Source organism: Vitis vinifera, chromosome 6, assembly GCF_030704535.1.
Source record: "Vitis vinifera cultivar Pinot Noir 40024 chromosome 6, ASM3070453v1".
NCBI lineage: Eukaryota > Viridiplantae > Streptophyta > Magnoliopsida > Vitales > Vitaceae > Vitis > Vitis vinifera.
In genome coordinates this window covers 23,381,309-23,400,507 of record NC_081810.1, presented here as the reverse complement: position 1 = coordinate 23,400,507, position 19,199 = coordinate 23,381,309, and the positions used below count along the sequence as shown (strand labels likewise).

At 33.9% G+C, this 19,199-nt stretch overlaps 1 protein-coding gene across 2 annotated transcripts; it reads right to left on the bottom strand.

The window, feature by feature from the left end:
* Positions 1 to 1,145: 1,145 nt before the first annotated feature.
* Positions 1,146 to 5,419, bottom strand: LOC100251971 (ferredoxin, root R-B2). Of its 2 annotated transcripts, none has more exons than XM_059737661.1 (2): positions 5,134 to 5,419; positions 1,146 to 1,730 (listed from the first exon to the last, which is right to left on the bottom strand). In XM_059737661.1, exon 2 carries the CDS (start codon positions 1,721 to 1,723, stop codon positions 1,268 to 1,270), a length of 456 nt encoding a protein of 151 aa, XP_059593644.1. In that variant the 5' UTR covers positions 1,724 to 1,730; positions 5,134 to 5,419; the 3' UTR covers positions 1,146 to 1,267. The 2 variants fall into 2 exon arrangements, with proteins under 2 accessions (XP_059593644.1, XP_019076190.2); XM_019220645.2 differs by having other exon boundaries at positions 1,146 to 1,757; positions 5,134 to 5,298.
* Positions 5,420 to 19,199: the final 13,780 nt, after the last annotated feature.

Sequence of the window (19,199 nt, the reverse complement as noted above, 5' to 3'; positions counted from 1 at the left end):
ATTTATCAACATGCTAGCATTGGGAGCCAAATACCTAACTCAGCCTTAAGCTCTCCTGCATTTGACACCACTATTCTTCAGCTTAAGATTTCTATTGAATCAAAGGGGAGCCTCTTTATTTTCCATTCTTATAAACATGAGGGAACACATAAAAACAAGCAAACAATCAATGCATAGCCTGTCTCACACGATCAGTTAAGATGGTTATTTGGGTAATATGAATGTATTCTGCAGGCAAAAACTTAAGAAAGAAAGTCCTCCCCTCTGAATTATTTTCCAGGTATTCCCTTTCCTTTTCCATTCTAAAGTTGGGTCATTCAGGGGGGAAAATACATCTCTTCATGTTTCCCTTCCTATCTTTTCAATAGTATTATAAAGGTTCTTTATTCTTGTCCCAACATCTTCCCATCCTGTCTTCTTGTGAAAAGTTCAGTGATGATTCTAGTTCATCCATCCCCTCTATATGCCCTTTCGGCCAACATAATTGCACTAGCTTCCACTATTTGTTCTCCTTTCCCTGCCAAAATTATTAATGCTACTCTTCTTAGTCCTCTTAGTAAAGGTTAAGCTAAGGAGGACCCACACCCACACTAGCATCACTTATCAATAATGGTGAACCATCAAACCTCTCAAAGTTCATTCCAGACTGTTGATTTTCAATTGCTAGATCCAAAAGACCTCTCCCAACAGACCCTTAAATCGAACTATTCAGATTGACTACTTCAATCACCTTCCCATTCAACACTCTTTCAAGATCCAAGAGACCCTGTCAATAATCTCACTCTCAAAAGTAAGACTTTCCATGCCATTCAACTTGATCTAGAGCTAAAAGCAAATCACGTCGCTGTCTCGTAATTTATGATGTGATATTTCAACTACATTCACATGCATATTTACCAAAGTGGAAGGTTGAACTACAAGCCTTGCATAGCATGTCTGTCCTCTAAAGGTTTGAGATGCTAAACTACTACTTTGCAAATTAGACCCTTGTTTCAGCAAGGGAATGAAGTACCCTACAAAGGTTCATCACTCGACTAAATGCAGGAACCGACAGAACATTTATGCAATCATCATTCAGTGCCTTTGAAGTATGATAATCAATTTTCAGTGTCTTTTAAGTAAGAAATATAAGCCTGCAAACCAACTGCCAATAAGACCTAACTGAGATGAGATAGCACCAGAAACATGACCAAAAATCTAAGTACAACCATCCATTAAAGTTTGTACCATCACAATCAAGACAACAAGAATTGAAAACCATACCCACTCAATAAAGATCACCTTCCTTGTGAGTGTGAATCACACAATCTGAAGTTGGGTATGAAATGCAAGTTAGCAAATAACCCTTCTCCATCTGCTTGTCATCAAGGAAGGATCCATCAGACTGGTCCACTGAACCTGAAACCATTTGCCCTGCACAGGTAGAGCACGCCCCAGCCCTGCAAGAATAAGGTAGCTCAACACCTGCATTCTCAGCTGAGTCTAATATGTATGCATCATCTGGGGCATCAAACTCGTGCTCTTCACCTTCAGGTCCAATCAGCTTAATCTTGTATACTGCCATTGCAGTTGCTCTGAAACAGGGGGAAGATTTCAAGCCAAAAGCTTTAGAGATGCTCTTTACAGATCCCAAAGATGATGGGCTCCTAATGAAGGCACTGGCAATTCGGTTCTGGGTTGCACTTCTGAACATGCAATGGGTGGGCAGATTTACGGTAGACATGATTACCCTGGATACAAACAGCTTGTTCAATAATCTGCTAAGAATTAAGAAGATTTTCTTTAAAAACACTTAAATTCAACAAAGCTTAAAGGCAGAACAAGGGCAGCCCTCAAAAGAAGGTAGTTTAAAATTTTATGAATTCTAAATACCATATTTCCAACTTCTCCAAATCAAAACCTTTTAGAACTCTTTCACCAAACTAACTGTCTTTCTTGAACAGTTACCTCTGTCATTTGAGTACGAAAAAGAGTTGTCTGAATTGGTCTAAACCAGTTTTTCTTTTTCTTTTTCTTTTTCACCTTTGGCGTGCCAAGATAAATTGACCTTAGTCTAAGTAAAAATCCTCAAGTAACCAAACCTTAATTTGGTCACAAATAAGAAACTGTGGTGAAATGAGGGGAAATAGATTGTGACCAAGTTGCTGTATTATACATATACTTAACAAAAGAATGTTAAAAAAATGCTAACATAAGAGTGCAAGAGCGTTCTTGTAAAATAAGTAATTTTCAAAATTCAATTTCTCTTGATTAATTTACCAGTTTAATTGAATTCAATACTAAGGATTCAAATGATGCCAATAGGACTTCTCTTTAAGCAAATTCAACACCAAAAACTTTTTGAGCTAAAATTTTCAGTTTTATAAAGGGCCCTTAACTTCATTTTCTTTATCTATGTTGAGGTTACTAACAATAACAGGGTTACATGAACAAATGTAACCATAAGGTTTGTAGCAGTGGTCAACAAGATAAATAAGCATAGGCAAAGAAAATAAGAAATGCATCTTGAAATATTTGCAACTAACATGCTAAGAGAATAGAAGCTTTTTGTGAATCTGCCATGTGAGACTTCTGATGTTTATAACCAATTTTGAGATATATAAAGTGAAAAACATTCCATTTCTCCTTGACATGACTCTCACAGTGTTGCAAGGCTCTTTGATGTTTACTCTTGGACTTGTTCCAAGCACAATGAAACAGAAGGTAGATTATTACAAAGGCGACATAATGATACCTTGAATAGCATCAATTTTTATTTATGCCTTGTTATAATTTACTGAGAAATTGGACCATGGACATCCATTTCTGCAAGAAAAACAAGGCAATTGATGTCTGGAGCACTATGAGAAGAAGCTAGCTAGTGGCTCCCAGCTCTTCACTCGAGGCTCCATATTTTTAACTAATGCCTAATATTGTCTTGTCTTGTCGATTGTTTCAACAAAGCCAAGATCCGCTTAATGGGTGTTATTACACTTCTTCTGCAAAATCTAGGAATAAATACGAGGTTCTGGTGACACAAACAGTATCAGAGACCACGATATCATACAGCAGCAATCCAGTTTTCCAGTCATTTACATGGGATGTATACAAAATTAAAACTAATGAACTGAACCTTGGAGATTGTTGCAACTGCATGAAGGAGTCTCTAATATTAGGTGATGCTCCAACTTTACAACATTTAACTAATATAAAATTGAGAGGCAATACAGAAATAAAATGCATATCTGTACCTATCAAATATTATAAACAATGCAGAAGTGGAAGGAATTTATATAAAGACATAGCTTGCAGAGAAAAGATTAAATGCTCTAGGTTACCTTCAACCCTAACCCAGTAATTTTGCACTTGCAACATGGACAGGTAATTCCATTTTCCTTACCCATCAATAGAAAAATACTTGACCTGATGTAGGAGTTTGAGATCCTAACATGGCCTTTGACTTTATGCTTTACCACTCCTTCATCCTATAATAATCCTTTAATATTCATAGAACAATTTGAGGAGCTCTCTCATAAAATTGAGTGGTAGACTAATGACTCATTATCTATCATTACGCAACCTGGACCTAGCCAGCAATGGAAAAAACTAATGGCAGCAAGCTGCAATGGGAGCCAAGGTAGTGAAGCACCAACAGGCCCATAGGGGGCAAAGGTAATGGGGGTTCAGAAGATGCAGTAACATAAACAATCATGGTGCATGGTCACAACAGACACCTATCTCAGGAAAGATCTCAAATAAGCCTTAAGAGCCAAACACAACTTATTGCTTCAACAAATATTAGCAATGCACACACATTCTGCACAACAAATACTAGCAAGGCACACACATTCTGCAACCAATTCTTAAGATCTTAAACCAGTTTCATCCACCCTGTACACCGCAAAGGATTCATGCCAAAATTATCTTTCATACTGTCATTTTTTTTTTAAGCAAACCAATAAAAGAATGGTAGTAGGGACTTTTATAAAACATATGGCTGATATGTGTTGAACTAATTTTATCATGTATAGCATTGAGAATTTCCAATTGGTGTGCTACAGCCCTTGTATCTCATGTTTCTAATAAAAGAAATTAATATATATATATATAAAAGAAATTGATTGTCTAACACGGTTTCAGAGGTTCATTTAGCAGGAGGCCCACGTACATGCAAGCCCGAAGGAGGTTGTAGGAATCTGGGACTTCTACAATAGCAATAAAGCTAGTTGACAACATGTTCCATAAAAATCCAACTTCTGGCAAGAAAAGGCATGTATTCAGCTTGATGATGGAAATCTAAATGGAAGAGGGGTGCTCAGGTCATGCTACATTCAATTTCAAGGAAAAGGTCAGAAAGTTTGTTCATCCCAGTATTTTCATTATCTTTGAACAGTATTTGAAATAGGCCAAAAAGGTGGTGAACTTTAGAAAATCTGGGGAAAATAAAGGAGAAGACATGGGGCAGAGTGTGATCCGATCTTAACAACATCGCTCTAGAGGAAGTCGACTCTATAAAAAAATTTCCCAGTATCTCATTACTTTAGTAACAACTTTTATTGTAGAAGCTGTTGCTCTGGAACAAAAGCTGGGATTTTTTTGTATTCAGTAAGCGTTTTCAAACACGTTTCTGGTATTCATTTTCAGAAAGAATACTGGGCAAAGAAAAACAAACAAAAATGAATCTGAAATCTCTCATCTCTTATTTGATTTACCCAGAAAATTCGAAAGAAAATCAAATGTAGTGAGAATCCCTTGCGTTGCAGGGAAAATCATTTTCTATAATGATGATAATAAGAATAACAGAGGGGCTTTCCTGCAAGTTTCGAACTGGGTTTTCAAATTCCCAAAACGGTTATAACCACAAGGTGTTGAAACTTATTTCAGAAAAACAGCCTTTTTCTGAAAATTCGTTCAACAACTTTCATAAGATTGCATCCAGACCCTGGTATTTAAGCGTAAAATTTTAGTCAACAAAAGAATTAGGTTTTTCTGCATTCACCGCTCGAGTTTTCCGAGATCACCCAATCTGGGTATTACAGTCATGGTCGCCCTCAGAAAGATAAGGAAATGGGAATGAAAGCATAGAAAAATGAGCAGAAGCAAGACAATAATACAAGAGAGAAGTAAATAAAGCGATGGAGAAGGAGATCTTACCGAAGAGTGAAGAGGATGTGGATCGGAGATTCAGCGAGAAATGGCGGAGAGCACGAGGGAAGGGAAGCCCGATCACTTCACTGGCTGACCACTGCTGCTTTCAACTCTGCCGTCTTCTTTTATAGACCCTTTTGGCTTTCTCAGCCTGCCCTAATTCTTTATTTTATCTAATAAAATCGAGTTTACCAAATAAAAACAAAAAAGTAATTATTTTTTAAAAAAAATTATAAATATAGATATCTTTCTAAAAAAAATATATTTATAAATCAAGATTTTTTTCCTAAAGTATTTATCAAATTAATGCTTTTCCTACTAAAATATGGCTTCTTCTTTTTCTTTTTTGTGTGTCAAAGCTATTTAAAATAAAATAAATAGAATTATAGTGCATTTCACGTATTTTTACATGAACCGTTTGTAATGAAAACATTTGTATTAAAAATATTTTTAAGATAATCATCTATCAAGGTTTTTCAAGAGTAATATTATCACTGATTTTTCAAAATTATAAAAGATTTTTAGATTTTTTAAAGTATTTTCTAAATTTTATTTTAAGTTTTATGATTAGACCTACAAATTTGATATATATACATATAAATAAAAAAAACATGGAAAAGTGAAGAAGTATGGATTTGATGAATATTTAATAAAATATCTAAATTTGGAATTTAAGAAAAAAAATTACTTTTGCATATCCATTTTAAGGTTTTCCTTTTTCTTTTTTATAATGTGTTTGTTTTCAATAAAATATTTTTTTTTTAAAAAAATTATTGTACTAGTTATCACTTAAATGAGGTAATAAAAGTGATAGATACGTACTTCTCTTTTAGGAACATTTTATTAAAAAAATTTAATTTTAAGGGAATTTTGTAAGTTTTTAAAAAGTAAAATTGTTTTAAAATTTAAAAATAATTTCATCCCTATTTAACATATTTTTTTCTAGGAAGCCCATGAAAAAACCATGCGTAATTATTATTTTGTATAGACTATTTATTTGCTATAGGACTATAATTATCATGAAATGGCACATTTTATCTATATTAATAATAAGTCCGACAATAATAATATTTTATGACTAACAATTCATTTATTTTTCAACCAATCTAATTTCTATGAGTAATTGATCCTGTAAATTGGAATTAGTAAAAAGTCTTGTTTTGATAGTTTCTTAGGAGCAAATAAGTAAAAAAAAAAATGAATTTAAATTATGAATTTTTATGACTAACAATTCATTTGTTTTCGAACCAATCTAATTTTTATGATTAATCGATCATTTAAATTGGAATTAGTGAAAAGTCTTGTTTTGATAGTTTCTTAGGAGCAAATAAGTAAATAAAAAAAAAAGAATTAAAATTATGAATTTTTATGACTAACAATTCATTTGTTCTCGAACCAATCTAATTTCTATGATTAATCAATCCTTTAAATTGAAATTAGTGAAAAGCCTTGTTTTGATAGTTTCTCGGGAGCAAATAAGTAAAAAGGAAAAAGAAGAAGAATTAAAATTATGAATTTTTCTTCATTCGTATATATACTATATAACCATTAAATAAAATATGTCTATGATTAACTAATTGACTGATTCTAGAAATAGTCAGAATCACTCCTAATTGAAAAATGATGTTATCTAAACACATTTCAAATAATTGGAGTAAAACCCGACCTATATCATTAGACGATGGTACAAACAAATGGGGAACTAAATTATAAAAAAGGAAAAAGAAAAAAGAAAACACCATAAAAAGGAGCTTGATATTGGGTTCAACATTTTCCAATTTTGAAAAAGTGAAGAACATGTTGGTAGGAATAGTTCTATTTGGAAACTAGATTAACATTAAACAAGTTGGTCTATATCATTGGAATGGAAGGTGCCAAGAGCCACCTAACTTTCAAATAAACCTTCAACACCCATATGCAAATATTCATCAATTTACAGAAAAAATAAAATAAAATAAAATTGATGGTTGTTCCCAAATCTCTTGAATAAATGAAGTGACATGAACTAAAGTTTTTGTTCAAATTTGGGTATCTTGATTTGGACAAAGCACTTACAACCCAAAAAAAAGACAAAAAGAACCACAACTTGTTCAACCCCATGTGTTTATTATGATATTTTTCACATTGGTCCTTTGGAGGTGAGGTGAAGCTCAAAAGAGAAATAGTGCCACCATACTTAAGAGCCATGAGAAGCCAATGAGGGCAAAGGCTTAAATGGCTCTTACCTCACCGATGAGGTATCTGAATGTGGCCTCTTTTCAGCCTCACGTTCATAATTTATTTAATCATACTTGGAGGTCAATGGGTGGTAAAATAATATAATTTTTTTAGGGTCCATGGCCCATGGTTGGCTTCCCCATTCAACTTTTGTGGGTGAGAATATCTAGCAGAAGTGTTGCTGCAGCCCCATGTGGGAGCACCTTGACCCACTTTTCATTGGGTGGTTCAATTATTTTTAATTGATAAATATCTTTAATTTATTTTTTTTAAATATCACTCTTAATTACATAATGAATCTGGGATTCTTAAGTAATATGATGTCTATTTAGTTTGTGTCATTATGTTTTTTTCCTCTAATCATAATTTATTTTTACATGATTACATCCTAATATTTATTTATTCTTTTTTCTAAAAATGAGATACAAATTTCAAAAATTAGAATTATTTGGTCGGAACACTCAAAGAAGGAATGGAAATGTCTTGAAATGATTTATTATAAATAAAAATATAATTTAAATTTTTATAGTTATGAAAACATTAATAAAAATAAAAACTTAATCAAGAGAGGATTTAGATTTTTCTCTTCTATATAATATTATAATTCGCTATTCTAATTTTCATTTATGTGTATCAAGGGTGTAATTTACAAAAATGAATGAAAATATAATGGGAAAGAAAATTAGGATATCGTGTAAAATGAAAAAAAAACCCAAAATCCTAGTAAAAGTAAGTTCTAAATTTTATGAGAATTGTTTTTTATTCTTATACACATTTTTTCATTTACAAGGTTCCACAAATGATTACTTATTTAAATGTATATATTTTCTTAATGATGTACTCGAGGCTCTTATGTATGGAATGAGGTGTTCGAAGAACTCAAATATGAGTGTTTCTTTTCAAATGAGCGAAAAATCTGACTCAAATCAAATGTAGATACTGTTAGAAAAAGTAATTAATCCAAACTAAGATAATCACCCTAAAGGAGTGAATAAAGTGATGACCTCTTTTTGCAAATTTAAATTATGTGAATGTAAGAGACAATTATATACAAATATATAATAAAACAATATAAAAATAATTGCATATAAAGTAAGAGAGTGGGGAAGAGAGAATGCAAATACAAAATTTTTATAGTGGTTCAACATAACCTGACCTACATCCACTCTCCTATAGCTTCAATCCTAAGTTTGAGGTTTCACTAATTCAAGGTTTCCAACACAAGCCTTCAAGTAATACAATTGGATTATGGTTTCAATCCACCCTCTTAGACTTTTAGCTCCAAGCACCTTTTACAATTCTCAAGAGATACCCCACTTTTGAACAACTCATCAAGTGATGCCCCACACTTGAGAATTCCTTAGTGATATCTCATACTTAGACTTTTCTTCTCAAGAATTTATAAACGAGGATAAGAAATATTCTCACAAAATTTTAGTACAAAACTTTAGGCTCAAATGATACAAGAAAACTAGAATTGAATGGTGCACTAAAGATATGCAAGTTTTAAAATAATGGTGCACTCAAAAAACAATCTCCAAATATTCAAATACATTCAAGAAATGTTTAAGAAGGTCAATTTCTTGAAACAATGAAGATTTGAGCCTTTTTATAGAGGAAAACGACCAAACTAACTGTTGGGGGTTCGACCGATCGAGTTGGGGGTCAACCGGTTGACTAACCGTTAGTATTTAATGTTTAACAGGTGAACGTTGGACCTTGACCAGTTGAACAATTGTTCTAGAAGAAAGAGAGTTTTTTCACCCCCTTGATTACTACTCAAAAAGTGCTATTTTGTAGCTTGTAATTAACTCTTTTAAACACTCTTGAGTAGTAATTATTATCTTTTAACTCAATTGACATGTTAAGGACCATTGCAATCGTTTCTAATCAAATTGTGTTAAATTTTGGTGTTTTTGATAGCTTTTAGCTACACCAAAGCAATCAAAGAATGAGGGAGAGCTGTATATAGTTCATGACAAAGCTTTTGGAAGCTCAAATTCATGAAGAACCAAGCTTTGGAGCTCCATAGCCCTTTGCCAAAGTCGTTCAAAGTATGCAAGGAAAGAACAACGGAGAGAGGAAAAACAGAGTGAAGAAAACAGAGGACAACAGCTGCAGTCTTCTTTCGCACTTTTGGAGTACTTTCCGAAGTCCATTTTCTACATGCTATATACCATTTCAAAGCTTAGGAAGTTAAGAATCCAATACTTCAAACAGTGTATGAATTGGAGCTGAAATGAGGAAGATATGACCTTCGCAAGACAACTGCATCCAGTTGAAGGACAAATTCACATCTTGCGAATTTGGAACTCCAACGTGCGAAATTAAAGCCTACCTTGCGAAATGGAAATGGAATACAGCCGCACAGTCACAGAGAAGCCCAACTTGCAAAAGTGATTTTGCAACTTGCGAACTTGGAGCTCAACGTGCGAAAATGGATTCCAAGTTGCGAAATCAACTTGCAAGATTTTCGCAAGTCACCATGCAACGTGCGAAATCTACATGCGAACTGGGATATTTGTGCACCGACTCTTTTAGATCTTTTCTTCAGATATTTTTGTATAAATTTCCATTCTTCTCCTTGTAATCCACCAACCATAAGATTTCTTAGCTAGGAAGGTTGGAAAAACTTCTCTATATATATTCCCTTGCATCCATTGTAAAAGATATAGATATATAAGTATGTAGAATCGATCAATATATAGAATATACAGAGCCTTGCTCTGTTTTTCCTTCTCTTTCATTTTCATTTTCTTGCTAGCCAAACATTCTCTGAGATGTTTTCTCAAAGGATGAGTGGCTAGGCTTTTTGTTTCTTAGGTGAAGGAAGCTAAATAAGGTTCCGGCTACATAAGTGTGAGATTTTGTTGTTTCCATTTTTAATGAAGAGAAAGTGTGATCCGTTTTTGGTTTTTATATTTTTAGTTAACTAGGATTACCATGAATAGCCAATACTTGGTAAACTTTCGGATTCCATGGATTCTTATTGCTTGCAATCTTGCTCCATGGAGGTCTAATTGTTATCTCTTGTTCACTTGTGAAGGATGATCCGATGGTAAGGATCACCTTGAATGACAAATACTAGGTGAGAGGTACGAGCCATTGCAAGGTGTATCAATGAGAGGGATTTAGCGTTGAAACCATTAATGGCAAGCATCTGTATCACACCGGTTCGGGAAATAACTATAAGTTAAATTCCGAATGCAAGGAAAAGATTCAAGTGACCGGAATCTCCCTCTTTGTAGTTGGCACCTGATCCTAGTAACCTGAAATCCCAAGAAACACCTTTCTTTCTAATTTCTTTCTAGTTAATTTTAGTTACTTTATGTTAGGTTAGCTTAATACCATCCATTTTCATTCAAACTTATGTCTTCTTTTAAAGCTAACAAAGAAAAGAAAAAGCACTAATTCAATTTTTGAACTAATATCAATTGCGAAGTGAAAACCCATCTCTGTGGACGATCCTAGAGTCACTATACTATGCTTACTAAATGCTACCCCGGTATATGGTGAAATAGGTTTATAAATTTTGTTGATTACTCCCGTCTGAGGATTGAGATCAAAGCACATCAATTGAGTTGAATCAATTAGAACACCAATCGGGCATGAATCACCCCTCAACCGGTTGAGTTGAATTGGTCGATCAATTCCTCATCCAGTTCAACTGATTGAGTCGTTTTTGGCTCAACAACCATCATTTTCAAATTAAAACCTTTTAAACAAGTTTGGAAAACATTTAACACAAGGTTTTAGTTGAAAACATGAAATCATTCAATTTTAAAGGATTTAAACCAAAATTATTTTTCGATGATTTTGGTGCATAAATTAATAATGTAATGCATTAAAGACCTAGTGTACTAACAACCTTACAAATAAATCTTATAACGCTTGGGTCTTGAAAAACACTTCTTTTTGAAGTCTTCTTCTTATTATTGATTTTTTTTTTTTGCTTGATTTTGTCTTTGTGATTGTCATTTTAGAAATCTTCTTACCTAATCAAACTTGAAATATAATCATTAGTTCCAAACCTTGTTTTGTTATCATAAAAATCGAGATTAACCAAACATTGGTTTCATAATCTCCCCCTTTTTTATGATGACAAAACCAAGGTTGCTAAAAAGCTTCCCCTCAATATATGCTCCTTTGAATTTAGAAAATATTCAAGTTTATAAACTTCAAGGAGTATATTAAGGGTGCTCAAATTGATATAATCAAGCATAAATAACATAAACAACAATTTAACAATTGACAAGATATTATTATTGAACATGATGCATGCAAATATGACAAATTAAGCGCATTGCATCACTATGGATAGGATTGTTAAAACAATATTAACATTTCTTCCCAAGTTAGCAACCTACCATTACTTCTCCCTCTTTTTGTCATCAACAAAAAGTCTCAATAAAGTATATAAGAGGAATCACATAATATCAAAAATTAAAAATAAACAATAAGCATAATATAATTTCTCATGGAAATGAATCTCCCCATTTTTCATTTAAGAACATTTTCCAAATAAAAGAGTGCTCAACCTTGGAGCATTCCCAATTTAAAACATGATTTGGAAAAATATATGGGAGAACATATGCATTTAAAAAAAATATAGCATGTATTGAATAACATTATTAGAGCATACAAGCATATGATAATTAGATTTTAGCTAGGTATATTAAAAAAACTTCTTTTTAATCCAAACCTTGGTTTAAAAATTATATCAATCTTATCAATGTGATACCAAATGTTATATTATTAGCAAAAATTATACCAAGTGTTGGCAAAATGATAACATGATATTGCAAATTAAGCTTTAGAAGAGATACCATTACCAATATTATCAATGCATTATTTCCAAGGTAAGCATATCCTTCTTCTTCTTACATGGATCCCTACAAAACAAATTAAGTAACTTTTGGTACCCATATCTTTTTGGGTCCTAGAGGGTTAATCATTCCGGCATTTGGAATTCAAATTAATTTAAAGTTTTGAAGAACATGAGGGGTTTTTCTTAAAGGGTAATTGTCACTAATGTGACCTCTTTCACAAAGATTGCAAATTTTTGAAAGTGAAAAGCTAGAGGCTTCCTTTACAAAATAATTCTTAAATATTTTTTTATTTTTGAAAGGATTGTAGCCTAGCTTTTTTTGTTTATTTTATTTTTTTTTATCAAAAATGCACTTTTGACTTGCCAAAATCATATCAAAAGTTTTTTTGACCATTTGAGAACTTTTGTAGAAAGAATATTAACCATTCATTTTTCTTTTTCAACTCTCTATTTTCCTTTTCAAATGAGTTTTTTGTCTTTTCAAATTTTTCCTCAAGCTCATTGAGTTCATTTTGAAAACAAAAAATCTTTTTCTTAAGAGAGGCATTTTTTAACCCAAGATTTTCAATATCGAAATATAATTCTTAAAGTACATCTTGAAACTTATTAGAATTAGAGTTGGAATTTACCTCATCTTCATGTTCCTCTGATTACTACCAAAAAGTGCTATTTTGTAGACCTAATAATAATGGTTTTAAGCACCTTTGAGTAGTAATCATATTCATTTAACCCAATTAATTCATTAAGGTCCTTAGTAATTGGTTTTAACCATTTTTGTGGCAAGTTTACATGTTTTTATCAGCTTATGAACCAATTCAAGCATGCCAATTGATGGAGGAGCTATTTGGGCGAGTTAAGCAAGGATTATGGATGATTACAGGCTTGAATTTCAAGTGGAAACACGAGCACAAGCAATGGAGAAGAGGAAAACAGAGTGAAGAAAACAGCTTCAGTCTTCTTTCACACTTTTGGAGCACTTCCTGAAGTCCATTTTCTACATACTATATACCATTTGAAAGCTTAGGAAGTCAAGAATCCAACGCTTCAAACCGTGTATGATTTGGAGCTGAAATGAGGAAGATATGGCCTTCGGAAGGCAACTGCATCATGCCAAATGACCAATTTCGCAAGGTGAATTTCACATTGCGAAATTTTCGCAATGAGATTTTCTTCATGGTGCGAAATTTTGCCATTTCGCAAGGTGAATTAACTCATGATGCGAAAATATGGCACTTCGCATCATGAGTAATTCACATTGCGAAAATTTCGCAATGTGAAATTCACATTGCGAAATTCCTTTGAATCCTCTGTTTCTCCACGCACGCACCACCGACTTCCCAAATATTTTTAGCTTGATATTTTCTCATGTAAATTCCTTTTGTAACCTTGTATTCAGCCGACATAAAGCTTTATCTTGTAATTTTGCTATATATAGAGGTGCACAACACCTCCAACAGACGAAAAATGGGATGATTGAGGATCGATCCTGTGTACATTAACTTAGAATATATAAAGCTTTGTTTTTCTCTCTTCTCCTGTTCTTCCCCATTTCTATTTTCTTAGTAGCCAAACAGCCTCTGAGGGCTTTTCCTCAGAGGATGATTGGCTAAAACTTTTAGTTTCTCAAAGTATGGATGTTACGTGATGGCTTGGATGCAATCTCATGGAAATTTCTCGCACCTGGAAGGTAAGGTAGTCGTTTTTCATTAACGGTTCATTAATGCAAAGTTTGGTTTTTATTTCCTTTGGACAACTTCCAACGGCCAATACTTGATAAGCTTTTGGATTTCTATCCATTAGTTATCTCCTACGAGCTATTGGAAAGTGAGGTTTTCAATTCCAAGTTTTGCATTAATCCGTTAGAACCAATTTCAATGGCCATTGAAAGGTGAGTTTATCACCTGGAATGACTTTGAGTTGCCAATATTTGGTAAGCTTTTGGCTTTAGACCATTAGTTATCTCTTACGAGCCATTCAAAGGAAGTCTAAGGTGAATAACCATTGATGAAATTCACTACCATCTGTTTTGCCATTTTAAAGGATTAAAACTTGATTTGCTAAATCCATACCGGTTCGGGAAGCAAGCATCACCATAGTTGCAACCCCAACGCGAGGAGCCTATCCTTAGATTTCCAATTTGCATAAGAGCCAGAGCATAGCTATCCTATCTTTGAGAAACTTGTTTTTACACCCTTTTATTTTAGTCTTTAATGTTAGCTTAGATTAGTTTAAATCTTTCTAAAACATTTTCATCTTCTTTTAAAGCTAACATCCATAAGAAAATCACCTATTTTCCTAATTTGAATATCACTTGTGTTTGCGAAAACCCTTCCCAGTGAACGATCCTAGAACCACTATGCTATAGTAGCTTGGCTACTTTAGTAATAGTATTTAAGGTATAAATTTTGTTGATACGCCTTTAAAGCTAAGCTACCCTGAGTCGCATCAAATGGCGCCGTTGCCGGGGAAGGTGCCACAAGCACAGTGAAGCAACCATTAAGGGTAACTTGTGATCTTCATCACAAGTTTGGTGAGTTTTCTTATAATTTTTTTTAGTTTAGTTTTTATTTAGTTAATTTTTTTTTATTCTCTTTTATTTTATTTTTGTTTTAACTTCAATTTGTGCATTCCTTGTTGGATTCGAGACCAAGAGGGAACCCTGGTACAAGTTGAAGAAAAGAGCCTTAGTTGAATATCATTTTTTTAGAAATGGAAATTCCACATGAAGATCAAAGCTCTCATTATGATCATGAGAAGGACAAATTTGCATACTTATCCATGAGGGATCGGATTGAATTAGGGAAAAGGCAAGTTCAACAAAGACAATGGGGTAGTAAGTATGTTTTGAATGAAGACATGAGCATGAAGGCAAAACTAGCATCTATGGCTAGAAGGATAGAAGAGTTTGAATTGAGGAATGTGCATACTGAAGCACAACCACAAGCCATGCCAACTTCATTTGAGTATATAAACCATCCCAACCTTACAACCCAACCTCAACCTCAACCATCAATGAGTACATCTTCATTGGAGCAAGCCATTTTGAAGATAAGCAAAGTCATGGAGGACTTTGTAGGTGAGCAACAAAAGATCAACTCTCATCTTAATGAAAAGATTGATAATTTAGAGAGTTCAATAAATGTAAGAATGGAGGAGGTTTACAATGATCTATCACTAAGGATAGAAAAAGTTAAAGACTCCATTGAGAAGCTCACCAATCTCGACATAGCAAGGGGGAAAAGGAAGCCTCCTCCTCAACCCCACCATAACCTTCAAGGAACCAATGCAAAAAAATCAAGGAAAGTGTTGAAGATCGACACTTTGGTGGGGGATTGCTATGACAACTCTATGGACCAACCTTCCATTGAAAATCATAAGGTTCAAAATGATAAAGGGTTACCTGAACCCTTTAAAGCATCCACTTCTCCAGGGAAAAGAAGATAAATGAATTCCCTTGGACCAAATGGGAAGGATGCCAATTTTGTTTGGGATCCAGGGGGAATTCAGTATGAAGTGGGTGTGTGAGTGAGGATGAGCTAAATAGTTCATCTTCTTTTTGGGGTACATGCTATCAGCTTCATTTAAATTCTATGCTTTCTTTAAATTTATGCATGTTTTAGTTTGAATTTTTAGCTTTAATTTAGTTTTAATATGTTTTTAAGATGAGTTTTGAAGTGTTCATGCAGGTACGATGCTTGCAAAAATCGAAATGGAGGTGAAACAGAGGAAACAGGGGAGCCAAAATGCATAAGCAAAGCTCTCAGTGGAATTTCGCACCATGAACACACTCAGTGCGAATTTTTCGCACAGTGACAGTGCATGGTGCGAAAAGGAATTTCTATACATTTTGGAAGGCCTTTTTCTTGAATTCCATGTTTTTCCAAGTTTAAAAATTCATGAATGCATTTCCAAACCTTTTGTTTTCAAATCCAAACCCAATTTCTTCCAAAAACAAACACCATTCTAAGCCAAAAATACTATTCACCTTCTTCCACAACCTCCATAGCCGCACACCACCATTCTTAATTCTCCACCCTTCACCAATTTTCTAGTTTTCTCCCATTAGAAACCTTCCTTTCATCCATTCTAAACCTTAGGAACCCAATTTTAGAAATCCCATCCATCCAAAACTTTTTAAAAATCGAATTTCAAAACCATTCCATGCATGGCCGTCCACTTTGATTTTCATTTTCCATCATTTAATTTTGTTTTTCATCATTTAAAAACTACCCAAACACCTTAGGAATCTTGTTTAGAGCCTAACCATACCTTTTAAAAAACCATTTTTGAATTTTTTCCCAAAACTTGGAAAACACACAGTCGGGCTTCAAAGGAGGTGAACAGTGACTGTGCCAATTTTGGCACTCACTGTTCACTTCTCCTTTGTTTTCCCCTGTTTTTCTCAAATCTCCAATTTTAACACCCCTGCAAGCTACATTCAGATGTCATTGCAACTTATATGAGTATACCATCATGGCATGGACCCTTTGAGCCTTGTCCTCAGCTGCTCAAAGTGGGGCCCACTCATCATTTTTGTAAATATTTAGTATAAATTCCTCTCTCATTCAATTTTTGAATTTTGAAACAAGTGGTTCAACCTTCTCAACTCCAAGTCCACATCACATGAGGTACCACTTCCTTCCTCCTTATTTTCGATTCAAACATTGAGGACAATGTTCATCTCGGTTGGGGGGAGAGATGAGGAAGTAAGTATTAGTTTAAATTTTTATCATACTTAGTTAAATTAGCTACTTTTTTAAATTTTTAACATTTTTGCTTTAAACTCCATGGATATTAAGGATTAACTCTCAAAATTAAATGAGAGAAGTCGAGTTTCAACTTGATTACATGAGTCTTAGAGTTTGTATTATGCTCTTCTAAAAGTTGATGAATTGTTGAAACTCCCATTGCATGCAAACTTATCTCTTCCACCTTAAGCTATTCGCACACACATACATTAGATTCCGATTATAAGATGTGAAACTATCTCACCCTCTAAGCTTGAGAAATCATAATTTGACACCTTTAACCTCTCTTTAATAGTGTTGGGACACCTCATAAAGACCAATGAGTCTTTGAAAAAAAATAGAAAAAAAAAAAAGAAAAAAAATATATATATATATATATAATAAACTTCTTTGCTTGCCTTGAAACCTAAGCATGGTTCGAAGGGGTGGCGAAAGCCTTTAAAGCCTGGTGCCCTAAGCCTTTATTGGTTGGGAGTCATCGATCCTCTGCTTGTTACATGGGTGAATTGGTTAAGTTTAGTAAGTGAAAAGAATTGTGAATAAGAGGTGCATTCCTAGCCTATCAAGAGATGGTTAATTTTGCTAAAGCTTAAAGAAAGACTTAGGTTGGGGGGAGATGATAGTTATCCATACTATACTCGGAAGCTAATCACATTAACACTTAGCTTTTAGTGGAAGAATTTGATTTGGATCTTTTGAGAGTGGAAATTCTTTTGATGCTTAAACTTGCATAATATTCATTCTTTCTACTCTATGATCAAGTGAATGCTTTGACAACTCTTATTATAGGTTGAGTTTCACATCTTTATTGATCCATGGATGTCCATCATGCCACTCATATCATTTTTTAGAGTGATTTGCATGATCCCTTTCATGTATATTATTATAGTTTACTTAGTTTTTATCTCCTCCATTGCTAAGGGACTAGCAATGAGTCGGTTGGGGGGTGTGATTACTACCAAAAAGTGCTATTTTGTAGACCTAATAATAATGGTTTTAAGCACCTTTGAGTAGTAATCATATTCATTTAACCCAATTAATTCATTAAGGTCCTTAGTAATTGGTTTTAACCATTTTTGTGGCAAGTTTACATGTTTTTATCAGCTTATGAACCAATTCAAGCATGCCAATTGATGGAGGAGCTATTTGGGCGAGTTAAGCAAGGATTATGGATGATTACAGGCTTGAATTTCAAGTGGAAACACGAGCACAAGCAATGGAGAAGAGGAAAACAGAGTGAAGAAAACAGCTTCAGTCTTCTTTCACACTTTTGGAGCACTTCCCGAAGTCCATTTTCTACATACTATATACCATTTGAAAGCTTAGGAAGTCAAGAATCCAACGCTTCAAACCGTGTATGATTTGGAGCTGAAATGAGGAAGATATGGCCTTCGGAAGGCAACTGCATCATGCCAAATGACCAATTTCGCAAGGTGAATTTCACATTGCGAAATTTTCGCAATGAGATTTTCTTCATGGTGCGAAATTTTGCCATTTCGCAATGTGAATTTCACATTGCGAAAATTTCGCAAGGTGAATTAACTCATGATGCGAAAATATGGCACTTCGCATCATGAGTAATTCACATTGCGAAAATTTCGCAATGTGAAATTCACATTGCGAAATTCCTTTGAATCCTCTGTTTCTCCACGCACGCACCACCGACTTCCCAAATATTTTTAGCTTGATATTTTCTCATGTAAATTCCTTTTGTAACCTTGTATTCAGCCGACATAAAGCTTTATCTTGTAATTTTGCTATATATAGAGGTGCACAACACCTCCAACAGACGAAAAATGGGATGATTGAGGATCGATCCTGTGTACATTAACTTAGAATATATAAAGCTTTGTTTTTCTCTCTTCTCCTGTTCTTCCCCATTTCTATTTTCTTAGTAGCCAAACAGCCTCTGAGGGCTTTTCCTCAGAGAATGATTGGCTAAAACTTTTAGTTTCTCAAAGTATGGATGTTATGTGATGGCTTGGATGCAATCCCATGGAAATTTCTCGCACCTGGAAGGTAAGGTAGTCGTTTTTCATTAACGGTTCATTAATGCAAAGTTTGGTTTTTATTTCCTTTGGACAACTTCCAACGGCCAATACTTGATAAGCTTTTGGATTTCTATCCATTAGTTATCTCCTACGAGCTATTGGAAAGTGAGGTTTTCAATTCCAAGTTTTGCATTAATCCGTTAGAACCAATTTCAATGGCCATTGAAAGGTGAGTTTATCACCTGGAATGACTTTGAGTTGCCAATATTTGGTAAGCTTTTGGCTTTA